Genomic DNA, 26,601 nt, shown 5'->3' on the forward strand with positions numbered 1-26,601 from the left:
TTTAATTGAAGCAAAGGGAAATAAATTTCTACATTTTTGTAATCCAACTGACTGGTTTACCATCTAATTGGAGCAATGGAATGTAGTAGACTTCAAATTCAAGTATTCAATTTATTAATGCCATGGTAAATACTTGGATACTTTTAAATAACTTATTTCAAACCATTCAAGTGCTTACCAAATAATAGTTTCAAGTTTCCAAGAAAAATATTTACTCACTTTCCTTTTCCCAATGAGACCACCAAACAGCTTGTCATGCATTGATGGGTAATGTCCCTTTGAAAAAACTTGCTAAAATGGCTTGCATTCCATAAATATGAAAAAGGACTATTAAGAGTCATATATTCTTTTGAATGAATGTTTTTTGCATCCTTAACAAAATTCTAAGTATTTATCTTTAAATTCAAAATTTAGAGAATAAATATTATACTATAGGTCTATGCAATTCTTTAGCAAAAGATGAAAAGCAAAGGCCACAGAAAAGCAATCAACATTCTTTAGTAGATTTCAGACCAAACTTGCTACAGGTACAAAATAATGTAGAAACCTATTTCATCATTAGGTAAAAGGTCACAGGGTCATATTTCCATTCTGTAACTTACTTGGATTTTGACCAAACAGTACATTCTTTGTCCATTGAATAAATATGATACCCTGTGAAGCTTGATATAGGTGCACCGATGTATATGATCAGAAATTCAGCCCAGGAAGAGTGTGGACACAGAACCAAATTGATAAAAGAATACTAGTTAAAGAAGTTTGCAATCCTGTGGCAGTTGCATATAAGTAAATGTATACATTGCTCAGTGAGGTGTAATTCTAGTAACCCTATGGTAATACAGTAATTCTTTACTGAGCAAACTAATCTTTTGATGATAAAAATATTAAATTGTTATACTTGGACTTGTTGATTAGGTCTTGAAACAGGCTGGTGTTGATGAATCTTGATTTGGCATGTCTCATCGATAATGTGGTAAAATTGACCTTTTTTTGTTGATGATTAATGTGGTAAAATATATCTGATTGATTGATTGACTGATTATATAGAACATTAGTCAAGTCTGTTTGACAATGTGGTGTAATAAACCTATCTAGTTAATGATTTAGTGTGCCCTGGCTGATACTGTGGAAAGATAGACCTACCTGGTTGGCAATGGTGTAAGATAGATCTTGTCTGGTTGGCAATGGTGTAAGAAAGACCTGTCTGGTTGGCACTTTCATAAGATTAACCTTGTCTGGTTGGCAATGATGTAAGATAAACCTGTCTGGTTGGCAATGATATAAAAAGTCCTGTCCGGTTGGCAGTTGTGTAAGATAGACCTTGTCTGGTTGGCAGTGATGTAAGATAAACTGGTCTAGTTGGCAGTGATGTAAGATAAACTGGTCTAGTTGGTAATGGTGTAAGATGGACATGTCTAGTTGGCAATTGTATAAGATACACATGTCTGGTTGGTTATGGTGTAAGATAAACATGTCTAGATGGCAATGGCGTAAGCCCTGTCAAGTTGGTAATCTTGTAAGATAGACATATCTAGTTGGTAATGGTGTAAGATAGACATGTCTAGTTGGCAGTGGTATAAGATTGACCTGTCTGGCTGGTAAAGGTGTAAGAAAACGTTTGAAGTTGGCAGTTGTGCAAGATAGACATGTTTAGTTGGCAAAGGTGTCAGAAAGGATTTCTGTTGGCAGTGGTCTTAGAAAGATCTGTCTTGTTGGCAGCGGTTTCAGGTAGATATGTCTGGTTAATGATTTGGTAAAAAAGACCTGTTAGATTAATCACAGGGGCTTGCTCGAGTTGTGAAATGGAGCATGAATGCGTTTCCCGGGATACTTCTACCTAATTCATTCGACATAGTCTATTTGTGTCTGACCCCGATGAATGCGTTTATAAAAATTTCGACTGAAAAAATACTTAAATGAATTCTTTTAAGTTACATATAATAAAAGAAAAGGTGTGTATTCTAAGAAATATTTGAAGAACTTTTGGTTATTTATGAAATTAGGAGCGAAAGAAATCAGTTTGCATGCGAGTTTTCGAAAAAAATCGAAAAATCTTTTGGAAACTCTCAATACAAGATTGTTATCAGAATACACTAGCATTAATACCTATGATTTTTCAACTCATTGTACTTCTATTCCCCATACTCAGTTAAAATCCCGACTTAAAAACATTACACATCGTTGTTACTCGAAAAAAGACGGTACACCTAGATACAGATATGTGGTTCTTGGTAGAGTTTCCTCATACTTTGTCAAAACGAATCCCAAGTCATCTTCCATATATACCTAAGAAGATGTTTTCAAAATGCTCGAATTTTTGATAGACAAAATATTTTTCCAGTGTGGTGGACGCACTTGCTGGCCTATTCCTTCACTCTTATGAGGCTGACTTTATAGCTGATCTGATCTTAAAAAAAAAAACATCGTTTAGCTAGATCCTTTAATCTGAGTTTCCGCTATATAGATGCCTTCTTATCGTTAAACAATCCTAGTGTCGGGGATTTGATACATCGCATCTACCCCTACTGAGAAATTGAGATAAAAGATACTACAGACACTATGAAGTTAGTCTCATATTTTGACTAACACTTAGAGATCGATAATAAAGAAAAACTATTGACCAAATATACGACAAATGCGATGACTTTTCATTCTGAATTGTCAACTTTCCTTTCATCTGTGGCAACATCCCTTCAGCACATTGGTATGGAGTTTTCATATTACAACTTAAACGTTATACCGGAGCTTGCCGTAACTACGCAGACTTTTTATGTCGCGCTAAATTTCTTATAATTAGGCTTCTGGAACAGGGTTTTGTTGCTACAATATTGAAATCATCACTACAGAAGTTTTATGGTCGTCACTATGAACTCGTGGATCGTTACGGTGTATCCATATGCACCATGAAAACTTATTTGTTCAATGTGTCATCGTTTTCCTTTCCTCCTTCGTCTACTCTGGACTTGACTTTTTATGAGCATCTCGTCGTGTGTTGCTAAAAAAGCAGATGACGCTTACCCTACCGGTGCATCTGGTCCATGCTCCCAGTTTTTAGTGGAGTCCGAGTTACTTATTTACTTTTGTTACTTTGTGTTACTTTGGTTATTTTATATTCTTTGTTGAATAGGTCTGTTTTCCATGTTTGGTCTTTTTCCCTGGATTACATTGTTTTGATTTCCGTTAGAATTTTTGTTCCCTTGGTTTCTTTTTCAATGATTTTAAAGAAGGAAATGTGACGTGAGCTCTTTTTATAGTAAATATAAATATATATTTATATACATTCATACATATTTAAATAATATTGACAAGAAGTCGAAACATTCTGTGATAGCCATTCACCACACATGGTAATTAATGCTGATGACGGCAAGATATGCACCTCGTTAAAACCCGGAAACCGAACAGAAATGATCAGCTATGCACGATACCCAAATAGCGATCAACACAGACATTCAAATGGAATTTCTAAAAAAAAAAAGCCCGTATTTTTCATATGAATTCCTTATTTTTTTATGTTATTTCACTACTGTCGTAGGAGTTTCAAAAAATAACCTTGCAGTTTTTGGTTCAATGACTGCTTGTTGTGTAATTGAGATATCTATAAATGTTGTCTTCATCGTATGTAATCAGGTGTTCTTCTGTCGTGAATTCACAAAAGACACGAAAGAAAGATCGCAAAATTCCTAGTTTTTACCTGGATTAGCCCTAAAATTAGCCCTCATTTTTGTCAAAAGGTGCTGGACGGCATGTACAGATCAAAGAAAAGAAACGCAAACCCACGAGACAAAATTTTAAACTTAATAAACGGGAAGTTTTTTTTTAACCAAACTTTTTTCTTTTATTATATTATATTTACTGCTCTATATCACACAATTTTAAGCGAAATTCACAAGTTTAAAAAGCAAATATCTCCTTAATCTTTTGAGTCTTTTGTATAATTCCATAATAACCCGCAACTTCCATGCATTTTTTTTTCGTTGTAGTTTAACAACCCTGTCAGTAATGGAAGTTTCTTGGCATTTGGCATTTATAGAATCTGCATTAATACGAACATGTGTTCGTATGAACTCATACATACGGTACCATGGGTGGGAGCTAGGTTATTTCAGATATTTTTCACCAAGGCGAAGGGATCCGCATGAACATGACTTCATGACCAGACACTTGTCGAAAGGGGCCACACGTTTTGTTCTTATTAGAATATCGCTTACTGTTAAAAATTCAAAATATTGTATTTGACTTTTTAGACTTCGCAAAAGCTGTGTGCAAATTTTCGTCAAGTTAAGTCAAACGGTTTAAAAGAAAATGACAAAAAACTAATGTGTCTTTAATGTTGAACGTTGACCTTTTTTTAAATGCGCCACAGAAAACTTTTACGACAGACCTTAATCATCAAATTGATACCCAATTCAGCCGTGTGGTATTTTGGTCCATTAATTTTCCAAATTTACCCATTTGTTCCCGTACTCTCAGGGGCCGACCCGGGATTTCAGGTTAGGCTCGTAAATAGAATTACAGGCGAAGCAAAATGTGTATATATGGCATATTTGAGTCGAGTAGTATTCTTTGCAGGTAAAAGTTCCTTGTTTAATTAGCCGCCCTAATCAATTAAAAGATTACTTATCCCGCACCTGAGCTTGGGTACTTCTTTGTCGGAAATTTTCCATGCGGAAACATTGTGATTTTGAACTATGAAGCCAGGCAAGAAGACTTTGGGGTAGAATTTGTGAAAAATTAAGATTTCAGGCAAAAAAATATTGTTCTCAATAAAAGATTGGGTCAACCCCGCCCCCTATGAATCCGTGCCTAGTTGTATAAAAAAGTGAACTTAAATACTATCAAAACGACTTTATTTATTTAGTGTAGTTCGAGAATAGAAATTCTCATTTTCTCACGCACTAATACATGTACTTGTTTCGGGATTCTATATATAAAAAAGTGTCCATGTTTTCAGTTCTGTAATTACAAGACTATTACTATATTGACAAGCAATTTGATCTTTTCGCGGAATGGCAAGTCAACTGGCATCAACAGGCGGGATCATAGTATGATAAATATAGGGTTGTTATGTAGTGTGCTATAGAGTTCAACCATTTTTTTATCAAAAAGTTCGATCACTACTCTAGATCTTTAATGCAAAAAAAAACAAACGGATTACAGTCAGAAATGCAAATAATTATAAATACTCTTATGGATTCAGGTAAGTGAATTAATTCCACTTCCCAATTATGTGTCAAAAATTAGGTAATATAAAATCAAAAGTGTAGCGTATGAAATAGTAATCAAGGGAACCAAGATTCTAGTGGAAATCAAAAGAATGTAGTCCAGAGACAATGACCAGACATGGAAAACAGAAAAACACAACAAAGAACATAATGTAACTAAAATAATACATACAAGTAACAAAAGTAAATGGGCAATGCCAACTCGGACTTCACTATGGACCAGGTGCACCGGTATGGTAAGTCCTCTGTTTTTCTAGAAACACCCACCGAGTTGCTCATAAAATGTGAAGTTCGGGGTGTATCATATAATATATCATAGGACAAGAATTTAGTAGAATTGGATCTGATGTATTTTAGATGCATTGGTAGATCATTAATGAGCATCTTAAATAAATTAGGTCTTCAATTATCGCCCTGTTTAACTCCTAGGTTATTTGAAAAAAGTCAGTACATATGTTTTGTGTAATCTTTACACAAGATTTACTAATAGTATATATATATGTTTTACAACATTATAAAATTTGGTACCAACAATCATTTTCAAAAGTTCTAGTATTGTAACAGAGTGAATGACAGGGCCAAAAGCTTTTCGTAGGTAAACAAAGCAGGCATACATTCTACCATCTTCATGGGAACAATATTTCAGTTATACATTTAAGAATAAACATATGATCAAATGTTCTTGCTTTTCGTCTCAAGCCAATTCGACAATCATCGATAGGATTGTGTTTTTTTTAAAAATGGTCCAGTCTAGTATTGAGTAAAGAATTGAATAATTTTCCTATTGAACTGGTTCAAGTTAGACCTCTGTAATTATTTGGATTATTAACATTATTATATTTGTACAGTGGCTTAGTTTATTTTCTGGTGTTTTTAGTCTATCATTTTGTAATGATGCATTCTACTTTCGTTTTACTGTAAAGCCCGACTGTAAAGTGTTATTTATTTTTTTTATTTTTATTTTATTTTATTTTATTTTTTTTTTTGGTGTGGACAGCGAATGAAGTTGCGAAGTTGTGACGTTTAAAAGTTATTTGTGTTGATAAAAATGCATTGTACGGTAAGCTAGATAAAAAAGATTTTTATCTGTCTTTCTTTAAACCAGTTCTTATGGTTTATATTTTATTGCCCGTCCTTAGATGGCAAAAGATTATCTGAGAATGAATTGTTCGAAATCAACTCGATAACGTGAATCTTATCCATGCGCCGACTATCTTTTACAAAGTTTTTATTTTATCAATTTAGATCGAAGAGCAGAAATGATATAGCAGTCGGCGGAGCCTTTTGATTTGAAAAGCCTGATAGCATCTTCAATTATCTTACACTTCTTACATCTTACTTACAAACCCAATTGATGTTCAAATACAGATAGTTAGGTCCATTTTACAGGTATTTCTAAAATATCAAATTTAATTCTGCGTTATTTACACCAATAAACAAACCAAATAAACAACTTTTACTGTGAACTAAATATGTTGATTAATTAGGACTGTACATTTGTACTAACAACGATCTAATTAAAAAAAAATTGTCTATTACTTCTGACATCTTATGGACCTATATTACTGCGGTGCTTTAATTATCTATTTGTAAACGATCTCCCATAAATTCGGGTCAGATAGATCTCCATTTTTGGATACTTTGGCTTTCAGACGCTGTTTTTTTTTTTTTTTTTTTTTGTGTACTGACAGTGTCCTGACCTAATTATACCAACATGTATTGATAGAAATCTTAGTTACACACTTGACTGTGGAATACTGATCTTAGTAAGATATTTAGCTATATTATATGTACAGTCCTAAAAAGACAAACAGGTATTGCGGTACCTGAAGGTACTTGTACACAAAATGATTTTTAAGTAAATCAAAGTACTCGTGTACTGAATCAACTTATATCGATAGTTTGAATTTAAACGTGTTAAATAATCGTCAAATAGCAGAAATATGGGATAAAAGGATAGTACGGGAACCGAACGTATCTTATATCTTAACACAAGCCTATTGTTATAAATGGTAAGAGTTGAACTATTTTTTTTAATTCACCATTCTGATTACGAAGGACATTTAAATACACACACACACACACACACACACACACACACACCGAAATACACGATGCATCGTTGCAATGCGTTAGTTTGTGTTATATTCAGGTCCGATGTCGGTTTATGTGGAACACCTAGATGAATTAACACAAAACTCTCCGGCAAAGTGCATTATTGAACTACAAACTACTAGTTGGTCATACCAGTTTTTAAATTTTCACGTCGAATTTCAATTTATCGACCTTCGGGTCAAAACTGTCTATTAAATCATTCAAACTTAATCCACAATCATTGAAATATAAATCATATCCTTAAATACATTTAAATCATATCCTTAGATACAAGTTCCTCTCAAATAGCTACATTTCTCGGTTACCACTACAAGTTATTCCATAGACACCTATGTATCATTTAAAAATTTCTGGGCAACTAGTTCCAGAGACACGTACATTAGCATAAACGATAACGTATTATGATATTATTTCACCAATCTTGGTGCAGGAAACATTAGCCATGCACTTTCAATGCCCTGGAACACCTACAGCTCTATTATTATACCATACAAATGACCAAAATAGCCCAAATAGAATAATTTTTGCAATAAACAATAATTGAAACAATTCCCGAGAAACGCATTTTCGAAATTCCTATGCCATGGTCTAAAGATGTTTATTGGATTTGTTTATTGGCGTGAATAACATAAAATCAAAATTGATATATTAGAAATACCTACCAATTAGACCTAACTATCTGCATTTGAATCTTAATGGGGCATGCCAATGGGACTATTTTCTCGTGTCAGTGTAAGATAATTGCAGATGCTATCAGGCTTTACAAATATAAAGACTTAGGCGACTGCTTTATCAATTCTGATCCCCGATCTAAATTGATAAAATTGTCATATTTGTTTGAAAATATACTTTTTAACTTTATGCCAAGTCCTCCAGATTTCTGGAAATGTCCGTAACTCAGTTTTACAGTTAGTTGAAGGACAGTTTTCTTTTTGCTAAGGGCATATAAACATAGACCTGTAATTGTAGGTCTTTGGTACTATGGAGACATATGCACTACAGTAATAGATTGTGAGTAGGTAAATGCCAAATGAATAATATAACTAGAGGCGAGTAGAGTTATTACCTGTGCATGCAAAAATCTCTTGTATGTATAAGTTTCATATAATTTTGCCAATCTTGTTCAACTAAATATGGCATTTTTAAACTACCAAGCGGATGACCTCAGCTACCTTGTATTCCAAAATTTTGCATATCGATTGCTTAAAGTCTTTCACAGTTTTTTTTCTGTATAGGTTGGTGAATATTAATTGGTGCTTATGATTTTTGTTTATTCACACTTCACAGATCTCTGACAAAGTGTAAAAAAGTGTCAATTCGATCGGGCGTTTTCCTTTTGCGCCAAATTTATGCCTTTTGCGCCAGTTTACTTTTCGATTTTCGTAGTAAATTGCGCCAATAAATTAATGATAGTTTTGCCCCAGAATACAAATAAATTTACATTTGAGTTACATTAGATGTGTGGTGTGGTTATTGTATATTATTCACCATTTTTTCAATCTCTTTACAATTGGTTGTTCATCGTATATTTTAAGAAAATCTAAATGACTGCATTACAAAATTACATTCGTAAACCAGTGAATATGGCCTTCTTTTTGAATCAGCTATGGGACATGTTAGCGACTGACGGACGGACGAGCAATACTTTATCTATTATAAAATAGAAGAACTATTAAACCATTTACATGCAAGTTATCCAGTTATTTCTCCTTTCTTTCTTGTTCATTTTAAAATTTAATGAAAAACAAATGATTACAATCAAATTAAAATGAAAATAAAAAAACGATAATTATAATAAATAATTTGTATTTGGTTTTTATTCTGGATACATTTTTAATATATATGCATTTTTATGTGTCTTTTCTTTAATTCATTTCTAATTCATTTTCTTTATTTTATGATCATTTTGCTTTAGATTTTTTACTTCTTTGATATTTAATTTCCTTATCTTTATTTGGCGCAAAAGGTAGTATTTTCCTTGCGGAAGAATATTTTTTAGCGCAATTTAACTACGATTTTATATCCAATTGGAGCAAAAGGACGATGCCCATTCGATCACCCTGATGTTTTAAAAAAACGGACATTACTGTACATTTATCAAGATTTCACCTCACTTGTAATGCAATCTATCGAAATCTGTTCTTATCTTTCTACGATCTGAAATTTTTTCAGTGCGGACGTCCTGGAAACCACCTCATTATGAACGCGAACCTCGGAGTACACTGGTTTTATGATACAGACTATAGAAAAATGTAATATAGACTAGACTATAGCACTGAACACGTCCATTTTACAACACGTGACACCGGCGAAACTGATCCACTTCCTTTTATCTTATCACCACATGGTTGCAACCTTTCTTGCGATTTTGTCACAGTTTACTACCGCAATGAGTCAAGCAAGAGAAAGATCTTTCATTATGGTTAAGCCAGATGGAGTCCAGAGAGGATTAACTGGCGAAATCATCAAAAGATTTAACAACAGGGGCTTCAAATTGGTTGCATGCAAAATGTTACATGTAGGTGACCGAACTAATTATTACTAGGTAGACATGTTAAGTTACTGATTTCACTCTGAATAAGGCCCATTGTCACCATTCTAAAGACTAAGTTCTTTTACTACTTGAATGTGCAGTCCGATATTCGCATAAAAATCACATACTTGAACTGTTTAAAAGATGAATTTAAAGGGAAGTTGAACAATAAGAGCTCGCAGATTGATCTTTCAAGTTGAAATAAAATGAAAATTCTATTCAGGTGTGGATTATTGTGGGGCAGTCCCAGAGTTAGCCTCCTTAAAGTTTGAAAAAAATACTTTGCATGAAATGCTGATTTTTTTCACACATTTTACACCAAGTAGGCTGTCAATTCCTTTTGCATCACACCATCAGGATGATCCCCACAACCTGGAATTCTTGGTCCCCCTTCTATATGCTGAAGTAGGTTATTGGGCACATGTAAGGCTCAACGATAAAAAGGGGGGTTTGCAATTATCATTATCACTGATATTTTTTAACACAATTTACTAAATAACCAAGGGAAATTTTTTTCTGAAACGACACACATAGGCCAGAACTATGTAACTTAGTAACTCTTGGTGACAGTGTGTTATAATTTTGAGAAAATTGACTTGATAGATTTTACCTGATTACATTATCAGTTTAATACGAGTGAAAAAACAGTGGGTAATATTTCCTAAATCCATAGACTGCCATCCACTTTAATTCAGGGCTCATGTCAAAAGTGTATCACAGGTCTGACATAAAAGTAAATTCCCTTTATTTTCACAATTTTACTGGAGCCTAAGTAAGGCTAACAACCCGTGCAGGTCCGGGTGTAAAAAAAATAGGCCTGCAGCATGGCTAAGCTTGTCGTAAAAGGCGACTAAATAGTGCTCAGAATCCTAGCCAGGGGCTAGGCTGCTTTGCCCACAGAGCAACTGGGTTGTGTGCCCCAGGTGGTGGAATGGGGTACCCCTGACTGTTACATGCTGGGGTTGTCGGGCTATAATACAGAAAATCTGACCGCAAATTGTAGTGGTGCACCTTGTTGGAAAAGATGCCATGTTCCTCGCAAGTTAAAGAACCCTAGAGTCAGGGGGTTGAAAATTCCTAAAGCCAGACGCCAGGGACTAAAAAAATTGAACCTCTGACTTGCCTTTTTTCAATGAAATAAGTCAGTCGGATATGGCAAATCTAAAAAAATAATAACTCTTTTTTGAAAGATTTTGTCATTATTATTTAGACCATGTCTCTCGATCTATTTCCTGACCTATAAATAGTTATAACTTTATTTTTAGAATCGGTATTCACTAGATCAATCTACATGTATTGATTAGTCATTCTAAAGTCTGAATCACACCTGCACTTGATCATGCGCATTTTGTGACATACAACAAATTTTATTAATCAAGCGCTGATATGATAAAGATCAAATTTTGTTGATAAACTTTTGAAGAAAATATAGTTGCTCAATTACAATTTCACGGTTAAAAAACTGCAGAAACGGAAAGCTGATGACAAGGCATCAGACCGGGAGACGGAATAAGCCGACACTGTGTCTTCTTCCCTGCAAACAGTGCAAACAGAAATATACATTAAAATATCAGGTATCAAAACTGCATTTAGATATATATATATATATATATATATATATATATATATATATATATATATATATATATATATATATATATATATATATATATATATATATATCTTATGATTGGGACTTGACAAAACATTGTCGGGCTTAGTGTACAAAAGATGAAAAAGTCCAGGGCTCGGGTCTTCCCTTAAAATTTTTCAACCCCTGCCTACTGTGGTATTCTCCCGGAGTAGGAACCATAGGGCTCAGCCACAGGAGGCTAAATTGCCCGACCCTACCCACCTCTCCCTATTTCCAGTGGCAATCAAAATTTCTTGACCCCATTTTCTTTGTGTCCCATCCCATTTTTCATTTCATCATCATTTCATGTTAATTTTATCATCCACTAAATAGTCATCGCCTGAATATAGCTGAAATATTGCTGCTCGGGTGTTAAACCCCAACAAACAAACAAACGAAAAGCAATTTTTTTAGTGATACTGACTAGGACTCATTCTTTTTTTCAAAATTAAATGTATGTCAATATCAAATTCTGGTTTCAAGACCAATAAAAAGGATCTTCAAAGGAGACCTTAAAATGTCAAATTACATTTCACCTGCTTTGGCTAGACATTTATCCTCCTGTTGTTATCAAAATATTCTTAATATGAAAGTTTTGTTCTCTTCCCATCTATATTATTCATATATGTCCTATTCATTTTCTGTTGTACTTAGACAGAATTATTAATTTTTTTTCACATTTTCTATTGCATTGGAAGACTGAGAGAGGGTTAAATGTTATCTTTTGGCTTAAATATTGCATTGTCAATGTTTCAAAGCAAATGGTCCTTTAAAGTGTCTCAATTGTCCCATGCATTGCTTGAAAATGGAGCCATTATTTCTATCATTAAAAAAACCTTTCCTGATCACTGCATATCACATGAAAAATAAATGTCTTTAATGTAAATTCCACAATTCAGTGAAATAGCTGGTCCACTTATGAACTACTGTCCCTATATGACATCTCTAGACCATTTGAGATTTCATGTGGTTTTTAACATCTTATTTCAAAATAAGACAAGAAGACAGGAAATCTGTGGTAACTTTTAACGTCCTCTACCTTCTAGTGTACATTGTAATTACCACAGGTCCTGCTGTAGTTTGGGGACTAAATTCTTTACTTTAAGGTTAAAAAAATATACATGATCTTTTGGTTCACATTGGTCCAAGGGTCCGGAAATTTTGACAGCCCATGCCGGACATTTTATCAAACTTCAGTAGACATTTTTTGTCAGTCTTTTACATGCACAGATCAAAAATAAGCTTAAAAAAAACGTATGTATATATCTTAAGATAAATATTGGAAGGTGTGTTACGTCATCACATACTATGTCTTTTACAAAATATCAAGAGCGAGTGAGCGGGTTTGGTTTCGACCACACATGGGCGTTCTAACATGTAAACAAAACATTGTATCTCTCAGACTATTTCATCACATAGGCAAACAGCCGAAAACTTGTGAGTGACGAAAAAAATATTGATTATTAATAAAAGAAAATCACGAACACATTTTGTATATTATTGATTTAAATGGTCTGTTGACTTCTGTGTTAAAACAATTCAATCGACAAATTAATAATTACAAACTTTGATTGATTCGTAGTTTCAGTTCCATGTGCTTTCGTGACCTCTGGAAGATCAGCGGGAAAATGACAGACTTGTCAATCTTTTTTTTAATTAATCAACTAATAAATGTATGAAGATTCTCCAAGTTACTTCAATTAATTTGTAAACTTAATGGGGCTGCATGCGTATCGTTAATTCAATTATGCAATCAACTAATCAGTTAACAGGTAAAACACAGTCACCGGTGGCTGCACATCCGCTAAAATTGACACACACCTGTCAATTAATTTCCAATAAGGCCGATAAAAAATATGTCTGTTTCGGGTTTCCTGACCGACCGACCGAATAGGAGACTTATTTATATCATGTAAATCCAAGTGTAAATACAGTGTACTTATATTTTGTTCAAAATTCCTACAAAAAATAAGTGTATTGTAATAAAAGACATGATTAATAGCTGTGTATGTTAAAAATTAAACTTTCTACATAAAACCATACACTTTCATGTCTTAAACATGATGCTATTTTATAAGTATAGGCTAAACTTAAGTCGAGAAAAAATAAAATGAAAATGCCTACCTACCTACCCTATTTTTGGGAGGAATGTAACCATTAACAGACTCTTTTTTTTGCCTTAGGAGACTGGAAGACCGGTTGTTTATACACTAATAAAAGCACACAGACTGTAATTTTTTTTGGATTGACGATTTTTTATGTCAGATTTTGGAAAATGGTCTTTGCTCGTATGCAAAATTTATCGGTCAATGACCGGCATTTTTTACCGTTTCCGGATCCATGCATTGGGTATACATGTACCATGAAGAAAATTGGTATTGAATCATAATCCTATAATTTACATGTTACATAAACAACACAGCTTAATGTAGATGTCATAATTAGTTTTATATTCCAGCCATCTAAAGATCTGTTGAAACAGCACTATGCTGATCTATCCAGTAAACCATTCTTTAATGGACTTGTAGAATACATGTCATCAGGACCAGTGGTTGCATGTGTAAGTATTTATAGGACGGCTGAAAAAAATTGTGATGTTCACATAATGTTCTGGTAGTGTTGTCTATCAACATTTGGAATTTGAACACCCAAATTTATTGCTGAAAAAAATGCACTTAGTTAAGGCTAATGGAAAAATATATCAACCACTAGCCCACCCAATCTATTTTAACAGCTTATCCTTTCTTTTATGACAAGCATTAACAATTAACTTATTAAAAGATTGAATAACAAAAATGCAACCATTAATGGTTCAAATGAATATTCAGTTCTATGCTTAATGGGCTGACTAATCATTCTCAGGGAGAAAAGGCCATGGGGAAAATGCTGAATTTATTCCCTGAACGGAAGAGAAAATTTATTTATTTAGTACAATGTGTTTAGTTACATGTATTAATGTACTTTAGTGAATGTAGCAGTCCATATTAAAATGATTAGTAACATAATCAACATTCATGTCCAAAACTTGTCTAGAATTGCTCATGTTCTTCAATACAGGTATTTGAAGGAAAAGATGTGGTGAAAACTGGCCGTAAAATGTTAGGAGCAACAAACCCCTTGGATTCCAACCCAGGAACTATCAGAGGAGATTTCTGTATAGATGTTGGCAGGTATGTGCTTGACATTTTTAGCTCACTTGATCTAAAGGCTGTGTGGGCTATTGTCATAACTTTGCATCAGTTGTCTGTCATCAGTCTTTCTTTTTGGTTTATATAGTGTACTTTCCTGAGTTGAATGGTGATTATGAAAATGTTGTATAACCATGATTTAACTTCATTTTATGTTCTTTATTGGCAAATATATATTGGGCTAATGATCCCTAGATCTGGTGGATGTACATTGCATCGGGAGTCCCCTGCCAAAGGCATTTCCAACATTTTTCAGTGCCTTTATAGGTACTCAGTTGAACTTAGAGCATTCATCAATATATGCTCTTTTTCGGTAATTTTTAGCTCACCTGGAAGCTGAAGGCCATGTGAGCTATTGCCATCACTTGGCGTCCATCGTCGTCAACAATTTTTCAAAACTCTTCTCCTCGGAAACTACTTGACCAATTGGAACCAAACTTGATATGAATGTTCCTTGGGGTATCCTGCATAGAACTGATGTGGGGATTTTTGATCCGTCGTTTAGGTTTAGCCAAATTTTGACAGGGTAAAAGTTCTCAGCATGATGAGATGTATCTATGGTCAAATTTTCATTTTAATCTGTTAAGCCATGTTGGAGTTGTTGTCCATTTTCAATGTTTTTTACTATTTTTAGCTCGCCTGGCCGATGGCCAAGTGAGCTTATGCCATCACTTGGCGTCCGTCGTTGTTGTGGACAAATTTTAAAAAATCTCCTCTGAAACTACTGGACTGACAGGTTTTAAACTTGGCATGATTGTTTGTTAGGGTGTTCTGCACAAAATGATTTTTGGGATTTATGATCCATGAAAAAACATGGCCGCTGTTACTAAAAAAAGAACATACGTTGTCAGATGGCAGTTTTTTTGCAAATAACTCAAAAACCGTTGCCTTTAGCAAATTTTTGGAAGAGGTAATATTGTTCAGCATCATGAGATGGACCCATGCCAAAATTTGCAAAACGATTGGTCAACTGATGTAGGAGTTATGGCCCCTGTAACAGTTTTCTTTGCATTTTTCGCATGTGCAACTTTGAAAATCTTCTCAAAATCCATTGCACAGAATTCAATGAAAGTTGTCATATATGTTCCTTAGGGTATCCCACACAAAATGACCATTGGGATTGTTGATTAATGAAAAAACATGGCCGCCATTACTAAAAATAGAACATAGGGGTCAGATGGCAGTTTTTTGCAAATAACTCAAAAACCGTTGCCTTCAGCAAATTTCTGGCGGCAGGTAAAATTGTTAAGCATCATGAGAAGGACCTATGCCGAAATTTTCAAAACCATTCATTGACTAATGTAGGAGTTGCAACCCCTCAAACATTTTTTTTGGTGTTTTTTTTTTTCACATATACAACTTTGAAAATCTTCTGTAAAACCATTAAAGATCATTGAATGAAAATAAGCATAATAGTTCTTTAGTTGTATTGTGCTCAAAATGACTGTTGTGATTTTTAATCCGTGAATAGATATGGCTGCCTATACTAAATTGGAACTTTTTTTTACGTTAGCAAAATTCTGGTTCAGGTCATGAAAATACTATGAATGATTTTAGTTGATTTTAACTTAGCCTGTCTCATTCCTCATGTTTTTCAAATAAGCAAATGGTTAACCAGGTGAGCGATTCAGGCTCTCTTGAGCCTCTAGTTAATGTTATTTCTTTCAAAAATCTTCTCCTCTGACACAATTTTACCAATTGAAACAAAACACGGTATGAATGTTCCTTGGGGTATCCTGCATAGAATTGAAGTGGGGTTTTTTGATCTGTTGAAAAACATGGACACTGTTACTAAAAATAGAACATAAGGATCAGACAGTAGTTTTTTGCATATATCTCCAAAACCGTTAGGTTTAGCCAAATTCTTTCATTAGCTGAAATGATCCTTATTTTTAGGACTACAAAAGTCTTCAGTCATAAAATTTGTCAGATGCTTTCTCATAAGAGTTATTGCCCTTGACAGGGAAAAATGACAGGTTGTTTTTTTTTTTTTTTTTTTTTTTTTTTTTTTTTTTTTTCAGCCAATGTCTTGAAAACTGATAGATTTATACTTTCATTTACTGAAATGATTCATATGATAAGTCCTATCAAAGTGTTCTTGAGTCAAAATTATTGGACAACTTCTTGTTTAATTTATTGCCCTTGAAAGGCAAAATTCAACCAGGTGAGGTATTCAGGCTCCTGGGAGCCTCTTGATTTATTTACATGTACTTTTGTTTGCCAGTTGAGCGATTCAGGTTCTTCCTTAGCCTCTTGTTGTTGAGTGAAATTCCCAAGTTGAAATTTTTCAAAATTCCCAGATGACTGAAATAATTTTTGTGCCTTGGGTATGGAGATCAGGGATAATAGTACATTTAGAGGAATCAACTGATAGTTGTGGATACTGATTTGTCATGGTTGTTTTGCGACTTAATTTTTCCTAGCTAAAGCAATCAAGTTGATTGATTGTGTAGTAGATTTCATTTATTGCAGACCTATTATTTAATCACAGTTATATAGTAACTCAAAAAGCAAAAACATTTTGTAAAAAATTCCTCTTAATTGCATTGATATTTCTCAAAATTTACTCAGAAACAGGTGTATGACTGTCTATTCAAAATTTCTTCACCTGAATTATTAATTTTTATCCAAGTATTCAAGTTTAAAAAAAATGAAGTATGAACAATAAAAAAGTATTTTTTCCTTGAACAGATACAACAGTAATCAGAAATGAAATTTGATTGATTAATTAATATTGTTACAATTAATAGCTTTATAAAATTGAAATGGTTATTTATATAAATATTACAGAAATATATGCCACGGAAGTGATGCAGTAGAAAGTGCCAAGAAAGAAATAGATCTGTGGTTTAAACCAGAAGAAGTAATCACCTACTCGCTTGTAGAGGATCCAATGGTGTATGAATGACTTTCCAAGATGTGATATTTAAATTATCTTCCTTTAGCAATGTGAACTTGTTTGATTGTATACACACTGGTCTGTGATATACACTCTCTGACTATTCATCTATTTAAAGTGCTAAAATTGTGACCATCAGTAATAAAATTCTAAATCCCTTAATCGTTGTGTACATATTATGACCAAACCTTGGACAGTTGGACTAGGCTGTATACATATTAAACCTTGAGGGTCATTGTTCCAACCTTTACTGGATAAGAAATTCTGTCGACTTACAGTTCAGGGGAATAAATTCAGAATAGAATTAGGATGACTTATTATCAGTATGTTGTTGCTAGTTAGGATAGATTACCAGGGTTGTTCACGAACTACTTTTTAGGTTGTACAATTCAAAAAACAAAATGAGTACATTACCTTTGTGAAATTAAAATTGTAGTATCTATACTGGGTTGATGTAAACTTGGGTATTCAAACAGTTCTATATGCACAGTTCGTATATATAATTCACAACTCAATGGTAGGAGAAACTCTCCAAATTGTGAGTAACACTTTATCCTTGTCTTTCACGTAGACAAGTGTCTTAATTCCAATGGACCAAAGATTACATTATTTTTCATGAATCAAGGACACTCTGGGTATATTTAATTGTACGTTACATTTCATAAGCTAGATAGCAAATGGTTTCCCTATGGAAAGTTCTTGGTAAGCTGATAGACAAATGCATAGGAAGACCAATTTATTTATTAAAAATTTTGATTTCTTCAATTCTAAGGAGGGTGCTCAGTGTTTTAGGGTTTTTTTTTCAAGGGAGACACTTCTGGAATACTTAAAGCATTTTCCAGTATGGCCTTTCACATAAATATAAATTGATTTTCTCAGAGTTAACAGCATTAATACACAAGTAGGTAGTAGTTTAAATAGAAAGACCAATTTACAAGATATAAGCTGGTTCCTAAGTGTGTAGAGGTTCTATAAAGCATCATAGTATGAAATATATGCCTATTGAGTAATATGGTAGTCTGAAACTTTTAATGGCATCATCTAAGCTTAATTGTTTCCTGGGCAAAATGGATGGTATAGCAGTGAAACAAGTGTAAGTAAAAATTATTAAACACGACATGGTTCTTCCCGGAATGCACCAAATTGGTTCTAAGCAAACATTTGTCTTAACATGGTGCCTGTTGTGAAGGCATAATCAATATACTTTGCAGGGACTAGGTAGAGGATCAGGATTAGGTTACACTTTTTAGCTCACCTGGCCATATGAGCTATTGCCATCACTTGGCGTCCATGGTCGTCATTAACAATTTCTTCAAGCATCTTCTCTGAAATTATTGAATAGATTTGTGTGAAAGTTTTAATGTTTGTTTTTTTAGAGTATCCTGCACAAAATAACCATTTGGATTTTTGATCGGTCAATAAACATGGCCCCTGTTACTAAAAGTAGAACATAGGTCAGACAGCAGATTTTTGCGTATATCTCCAAAATCGTTAGGTTTAACGAAATTCTGACCGGGAAGTATTCACCATGATGAGATCTATCTGTGATTAAATTTTGGTGAAAATATATTGACCTATATTGGAGTTATTGCCCTTTTTTGGACTTTTTTTGTTGTTTTTGATGTTATTACATTGAAAAATCTCCTCAGAAACCACTATACAGAATTCAATTGAAGTTGGTATCCTAAGGGATTTGTGCAGGATACTCTAAAAAAGGATTTTTAGGGTTTCAGTGTTTGGGGTTTTGATCAGTAAAAACATGGCCGCCGTTACTAAAAATAGAACAGCGGTCGGACAGTAGTTTTGTGCATATATCTCTAAAACTTTTAGGCTTAGCTAATATCATTCAACTGCTGAAATTATCTTTATTATAAGGCCTACAAAAGTCTCCAAGGGATCAAAGTTGTCAGACGACTCCATGTAAGAGTTATTGCCCCTGAGAGGAGGTAAATGATAGGTTTTTTTTTAGTTTTCAGCTAATATCTTGAAAACTATGATGGATAGAATATGAGTCTCTAATGCTGAAATTATTCTTATATAAGGCCTACAAAAGTCTCCGAGGATCAAAGTTGTCAGACGACTCCATGTAAGAGTTATTGCCCTTGAAAGACAAAAGAAAATACGTTTTCAGCAGTTTTCAGCCAATATATTGAAAATTATAATAGAATGAAACTTTAGTTGATGAAATGATCTTTATGATAAGTTCAGCCAAAGTCTACATTTGAGTTAGAATTGTCAGACAACTCTTTGTTAGAGTTATTGCTCTTGAAAGGCAAAAATTTAACCAGGTGAGCGATTCAGGCTCCTGCGAGCCTCTTGTTTTATCAGTACTAGTCCATATAAAATGCAGACACTGACTATTGTAGGGGTGATTCATGGTGTAGAAAAACCACGGCACAGACGATGTTTGTTTGGTCTACAAATGCTATATTTGTATGTGACAATAGTCTTTTCTGTATTTAGATCTGTACTGTTGAGAAAACGACACTTTAATCTCCCACAAAAATCAACCATATTAAGAATGATAACTCGTGCTAAGTGCTGATTTCATGTACAATATGTATAAATTGTATCTCGAAAGCGCAACAACCAAATGAAAACCTAAAACAGGTTTTGTGGTCAGCAACTTATACTGAACAAGCAAAAAGTGACTGACTATGATTTTATTCTCACAAACTATGACATAGCTACAGAGATAATAACATATGTACAAAATACAGATACGAATGCATGTGTGGAAATACATGTGCATAAATACAGTTACATAACCAGGAGAATTTATGACAGTAGATATATATTTTTTAAAGCGACACAATTTTTTAGTTCAGCTAAATTATGGGATGAGAACAACTGTTTAAACTTCAAAATATTATTTTGCCAATAACGGCAAGAAAGATATTTCTTCCTTTCATTTCGAAAATAATTACATGATAGTATGTAATGGAACTCATCGCCGATGTCAGGGGAGTCGCAGAGGTGACACAATCTATCCGCTCTTGGAATGTTATGCCACCTCCCCACCTCCGCCGACTGTCGATGATTTCTACATCTAAACTTTCAGAATGTATATACAAAACTAAATAGTAAAATAGAAATATAATCTTCTAATTCGAAGTCTATATAGTTTAGACCTTTTGATGATTCATTCATGTCGGCTGAACATTGTTGTCTAAATTGGTCTTTTAATCGTTGTCCAACTGAAAATACGATCCACTCTTTGGAAAAGAATTCTGGGTTGCGCCATACGTTTGACATGCCACAACTATCAAATATATTTTTGATGAATGTTAGCCAATTGTTCTCGTAACTCTAGTTGTTATAAAAGACAAACAAAAGGTTATACAATATGGAGGAAATCTTGTTTTCTGTTGTGTAGTGGGTTAATTATGGGTCAGTAATTAGTAAATGATAATTAGCTAGATCAGGATTAAGATGGTATATTTTTGTTTAAACTTTTCAAATCTTTTTAACCTGTTTTTTTTTTTATGAAACGCAAAGGTTATAATTCCTGGAAAGTTTACGATGGGATGTAACATGTGTAGCATGTTTGATGTTTGGAATGCATTTGCCATGGGTTGCTAATTGTCAAAGTATGGATACTTTCTTGTTATGTTGTGATTGGATATTTTTTGTACCAATTTTTTTTATGAACTGCAATGGTAACAATGTGTTGATCCTTTACACATAAATGTTTGAAAAGTGAAATGGTCACGATTGATAAATTTTTACATTTGCCTATATTATATGCTAGAAATTATACATTGTGAGAATTAATTATTTTCTTCATTATGTATGTGTGAAATGAATCTTTGTTTATCTAGTGCGCAAAGGTAAACAGTACGAATGTGCTTTGTGTAACTGAAATAATGAATTTTTAATTTTTAATTTTCATGAAACATTTCAAGAGTTTTGTAGCTCTGCTAGCATGGCATATTATATGTAATTTATCACATGATTCATGCATTAAGTAATAGATACTATGATTATTATTATTTATTTTTTTTTATGAGTAGTTTAACAAACATTGTATATATTTTGTAAATATGTTCTCTTATTATATAATTCTAAATATTTTGTTTTCATTATATTTACAGACCCATTGTAAAATTTGTAGTCAAATTTTATTTTGTCGGCGGGGATGTTATGTATTGGGTTAATTATGGTTGGTAATTAGTAAATGATAATTAGCTAGATCAGGATTAAGATTGATGTTAACAGTTGTATGCACAGACTTTCTCACGACCATCTGTTGATTGATCCCAGCATCACAGGATAAAGATCTATAGTTTTATTTTGATAACATTTTATGACACTATCCCCTGTTGAACATTACACTGATCTAATGAATTGCTTTTGACAAGTAAATATTTTGGTTCGATTGAACTTAAGAAAGTTAGCCATCGGTCAGAGTTAGAATTTTTAATGTTTTATTTATAATTTGTAGGAGGAGTGTTGGGGGTGTTTTAATTCTCTGCACGTTTTGTATCTTTAGTTAGCTTACCATCATGCTCCGCTCTTGTAACATCGAGCATTACTTATGTTATTTGTAAAATATTGTACCACCTTTATAACATCATAATAAACGATATATTTAGAACAATGGATTAAGTACTTGAAATAGTGGAATGCCCAGCTCCTATTTATTATTTGGTTGACTTTACCGGACTTATACTTTAATAGTTGAACAACGTGTCCCCAGTTGTTTACATTTCTCTTGCAAAATTAGGTCGAATCCAAAATTGTATCATTCTTAATTTTAAAATAATTGAAATAGGATTTTAACATGCATGAATCACCGCCCGTAGCCATCACTTGGTGTCCGTAGTCGTTAACAATTCTTTAAACATCTTCTCCTCTGAAACTACTGAATGGATTTGGATGAAACTTGATATGATTGTTACTTAGAGTATCCTGCACAAAATGACTGTTTGGATTCTTTATCAGTGAAAAAAAATATGGCCGCCGTTACTAAAAATAGTACAAAAGGGTCATACAGTAGAATTTTGCATTGTATCTCCAAAAACTGTTAGGTTTACCCGAATTCTGACTTGGGATAAAAGTGTTCAAATTGATGACATCTATCTGTTGTCAAATTTTGGTGAAAATCTGTTCACCCATGTTGGAGTTATTGTCCTTTTTGAACATTACTTGTTTTTAATGTTATTACTTTCAAAAATCTTCTCCTCATAATCTAAAGTACAGACTTTAATGAAAGTTGTTATTACTGATTTTAGGGAATCCTGCACAAAAAGTCCGATCAAAAAACATGGCCGCTGTTACTAAAAATAGAACATATGAGTCATGCAGCAGATTTTTGCATTACATTTCCAAAAACCGTTAGGTTTACCCAAATTCTGACTTGAAATAAAAGTGTTCAAAATGATGAGATCTATCTGTTGTCAAATTTTGGTGAAAATCTGTTCACCTAAGTTGGAGCTATTGTCCTTTTTTAACATTACTTGTTGTTTTTAATGTCATTACTTTCAAAAATCTTCTCCTCATAATCTAAAGTACAGAGTATAATGAAAGTTGGTATTACTGTTTTTAGGATATCGATCTGCACAAAATGACCGGTGAAAAAACATGGCCGCTGTTACTAAAAATCGAACACAGGGGTCGAAATACAGTTTTTTTGCAAATAACTCAAAAAAAGATTGAGAACTTTAGAATTGTCAACTTTCCTTTCATCTGTGGCAACATCCCTTCAGTACCTGCGTATGGAGTTTTTATATCACAATTCATCTGTTATGCCTGAGCTTGCCGTAACTACGCAGACTTTTTGTATCGCGATAGGTTATAGATACAAGAACAAAGTCATTAAATATTGAAGTGTATCATGATTAGAAAAAAAATCATTATCAAACACATTTAATTCCGGTAGAGGAAAAACTAAATCTTACATCTACAGAAATGGGCATCTAAACTTTGATAAAAATTTGAGTAAGAAAATCCCACTATCAGGATAATGATGTAATAGATAACCGTAGTATGACGCCTACCACGAATGGATGGTATTTTTTTAAAAAGTCAAAGTGAAAAATGTACCATCAAAGTACTTAAGTAATCTTGACCTTTCAAAAGATTATTGGCAAATCGAACTAGAAGACAGCATTTGTTACACCATTTGGATTGTACCAATTCAAAATAATGCCAATTAGACTACATGCAGTCCCATCTACATTTGCAAAGTTCATGAGATCATTTCTAAGAGGTCAAGGAGAGTATAGTGATACTTACTTTTGTGATCTAATTGTATTTAGCAAAACATGGGTGGGACACCTTACCCATCTGAGAAGTACATTTCAAAGAATATCAGACGCAGGACTAACTCTCCGATCGGCTAAGTGTGTTCTTTAGGCACTTGAGATAGAAATGATTGGTCATGTTGTTTGAAATCGAAAAATCAGAACAAAAACGGACAAGGTAAACATTAACAATTAAGTAGTCTTGTATATAATATAGTAAGTATAACCACATACATGTAATTAGCTTAGCCATAGCCTTAATTTGTCTGATGTCTGAATTGGGTCATCATGCACCATATTAAGTCATTTTTGTCAGATTGTCTATTTGATCATGTTTTAATGATGTAAGAAATTCATGCGTTAGTCCTTCCATATTAATTTAAAATATATAGGCTACCAAATTATTAATTAAATAGATTACTAATTGGTAAATGAGTGTGTCTCATCCATTCATCAGTTTCAAACTTTAGTTAGTGTCGGTCTCAAACAGGATACTAAAGGGAAAAGTATTAACTGAATATATAAACATTTACTCTTGTAGCTTACTGAATAAACTTTATTAGTTAATCTGTGTGCCGGATTTCATTTTGTCGCAAGCCTCAAACCTTTCATCTCCTAATATTTTTTTTTTATATTTTACTATGTTTTGAACAATTTTTATTGTATGAATATATATAGTTGATATTTTTTTTCACAATTAAAAGGATGAAATGAAAGAGAATTTGTGAATTTGTGTGAAGTTAGATACTGTTTAAGTTATTGGTCTACAGATTATATCCCTGAAAAAAAAAACACTAGTGAGGATCAGTCAGTTTAATAAACCAATAAGAAAAATATGTAATTCTAAACTATGTGCATGGGAAATGCAATTTTTTGACAAGTATATTTTACACCATATAATCTTTGAAATTCTTTTTATAATACTATTTTCACAAAGATAAAAACCTCTCGTGCTAACAACACTAAGTTATTAAACTTCATTAGTACAAAAATGATGAAATTCTTTGTTTTCGGACTTTTACTCTAAAACACTTGCTGCAATGTCCATAAAACTTTGATGGACATTAATGTTCATTCTTGTCAGATAAAATTTTCAATAAAGACGTGAACCATTTTACGGTCGCAGAGGATACGCAGCTTTAGTTGCATCATTACAAAAACTAGAATTGTGAAAAGATAATTTATTCAATATTTGATTTCTAGCAAGAACATATCATATAATAATGAATAATTATATGAATAAGTATGACATTACAAGATGCAAAGGTGGGGTCTAAAAGTGCCAAATATCCCTGCAAAGGGATCCTCCACCCAAAGTATCCTTGGCAAAATCCAAGTGAATGTACAATCAAAAACCCCACCAGATCCATTCATAATAAGTTAAGTTAATCCGGTCCTATCTAACCAAGCAATATCTAAATTCTTAAAATAACAACTTCTAAAAAGTATGAAGGGTGTCCTTTAGTGGAGCAAGCCATGTCGACCTCTACTTTTAAAGACCTAGCTAAATACGTACATACTGACACATAATATACATGCATATAAACACTTGCAAGGGCAAGCCATGTTGACCTCTTGCTAAACCAAAATTAAGACAGTACGTAGAAAAATTAGTAGATGTAATTAATCTCCGTTTCAATTAAAAATTTCAGATGTTATAATTTAGAGTAACGGGCCTTCATTATTGAAATATATATTGGAATCAGTCTTTCTGTTACGGCAGATTCATGTCCGTAATTCATGTCATTCAATGTCATCAATATTTTGTTCTATCTTAAACTGTATTGGAGATTCTATGGTACAACGTTATCCACGAAAGTACCCCGAAAGCAGAACATTTTACTGAAATTGAATTCAAAATGTTTTGCAACATTGTATCCATCCCTGTAGTTGTGTGATATGATTTCTCCATGTTTAAGTGTGGCAAAAAACTTTTATTTTGTTCACACATGCCCCAGCTGAACAGAGTTCAACTAGCTGCGGTCGTATCATGCTCCGTTAGCCGAAGCTTTTCATTGTGGTAAAAAGGGACAATTTCCTGTTCGGACTTGCAATGACATTGTGAATTGTTTAATTCCTTTGATTTTATTGTCTCGCGAGACTAGTTGATATTGATTTTAATGTGAACTATGTGTACTAGGTCAATCATATATAATATGCAGTTGCATTAGCATCACCGTACAATATTTCTTGTGATATATACAAGATTATACTTTACTTGCCTCTGTCAGGTCGTGAGTAGATGATAAAACAATTACATGTACTGTGCCTATCTATAAATTACACAATTCCGAGGTATCTGTTTAGTCGCAGTAGAATAAAACTAGAAAACTAGAATGATTTGACATGTATACTTTATCAATGTCGACCTCAAACATATCGTCAAACTGCAGGAATGACACAGCATTTGACACTTTCTGTGTATAGATTCATATCTATCGCTTTGGTATTTAGATCTTTTGTGGTTATTTCACCCCGCGTAACTTAAAAAGTCATTGTTTTAACATGTACTTTGTCTCTTGTCTGATTTATGTTACAATAGGCCAAATTATTTTAGAAGAATAATTAAAATATATAGCAAAAATTCTACTTTAATAAAACTATATTCTACATTATGTTCACACCAAGTTACGCTAGATGTAACTGACAGGCTATTTTCTAATCCACCACCACTGCATTGGAGTATTGATGAACGGAATTTAAACCAAAGCATCTTGCGTTTCTTAGCAAAAATAAATCGACATGATAGTCAAATGCTTTGAT

The 26,601-nt window shown here is 33.3% G+C and overlaps 1 protein-coding gene across 1 annotated transcript; it reads left to right on the plus strand.

Moving 5' to 3' along the window:
* The first annotated feature begins 9,630 nt into the window (after positions 1–9,630).
* On the plus strand, positions 9,631–17,755 carry LOC148604641 (uncharacterized). The gene is made up of 4 exons (XM_088549066.1): positions 9,631–9,858; positions 13,965–14,066; positions 14,564–14,676; positions 17,485–17,755. Exons 1-4 carry the CDS (start codon positions 9,685–9,687, stop codon positions 17,600–17,602), a joined length of 507 nt encoding a protein of 168 aa, XP_088405192.1. The 5' UTR covers positions 9,631–9,684; the 3' UTR covers positions 17,603–17,755.
* The last annotated feature ends 8,846 nt before the right edge of the window (positions 17,756–26,601 follow it).

This window comes from Perna viridis, chromosome 10 (genome assembly GCF_037379345.1).
Source record: "Perna viridis isolate PV_CMFRI_1.1 ecotype Kerala chromosome 10, ASM3737934v1, whole genome shotgun sequence".
NCBI classification, from domain to species: domain Eukaryota; kingdom Metazoa; phylum Mollusca; class Bivalvia; order Mytilida; family Mytilidae; genus Perna; species Perna viridis.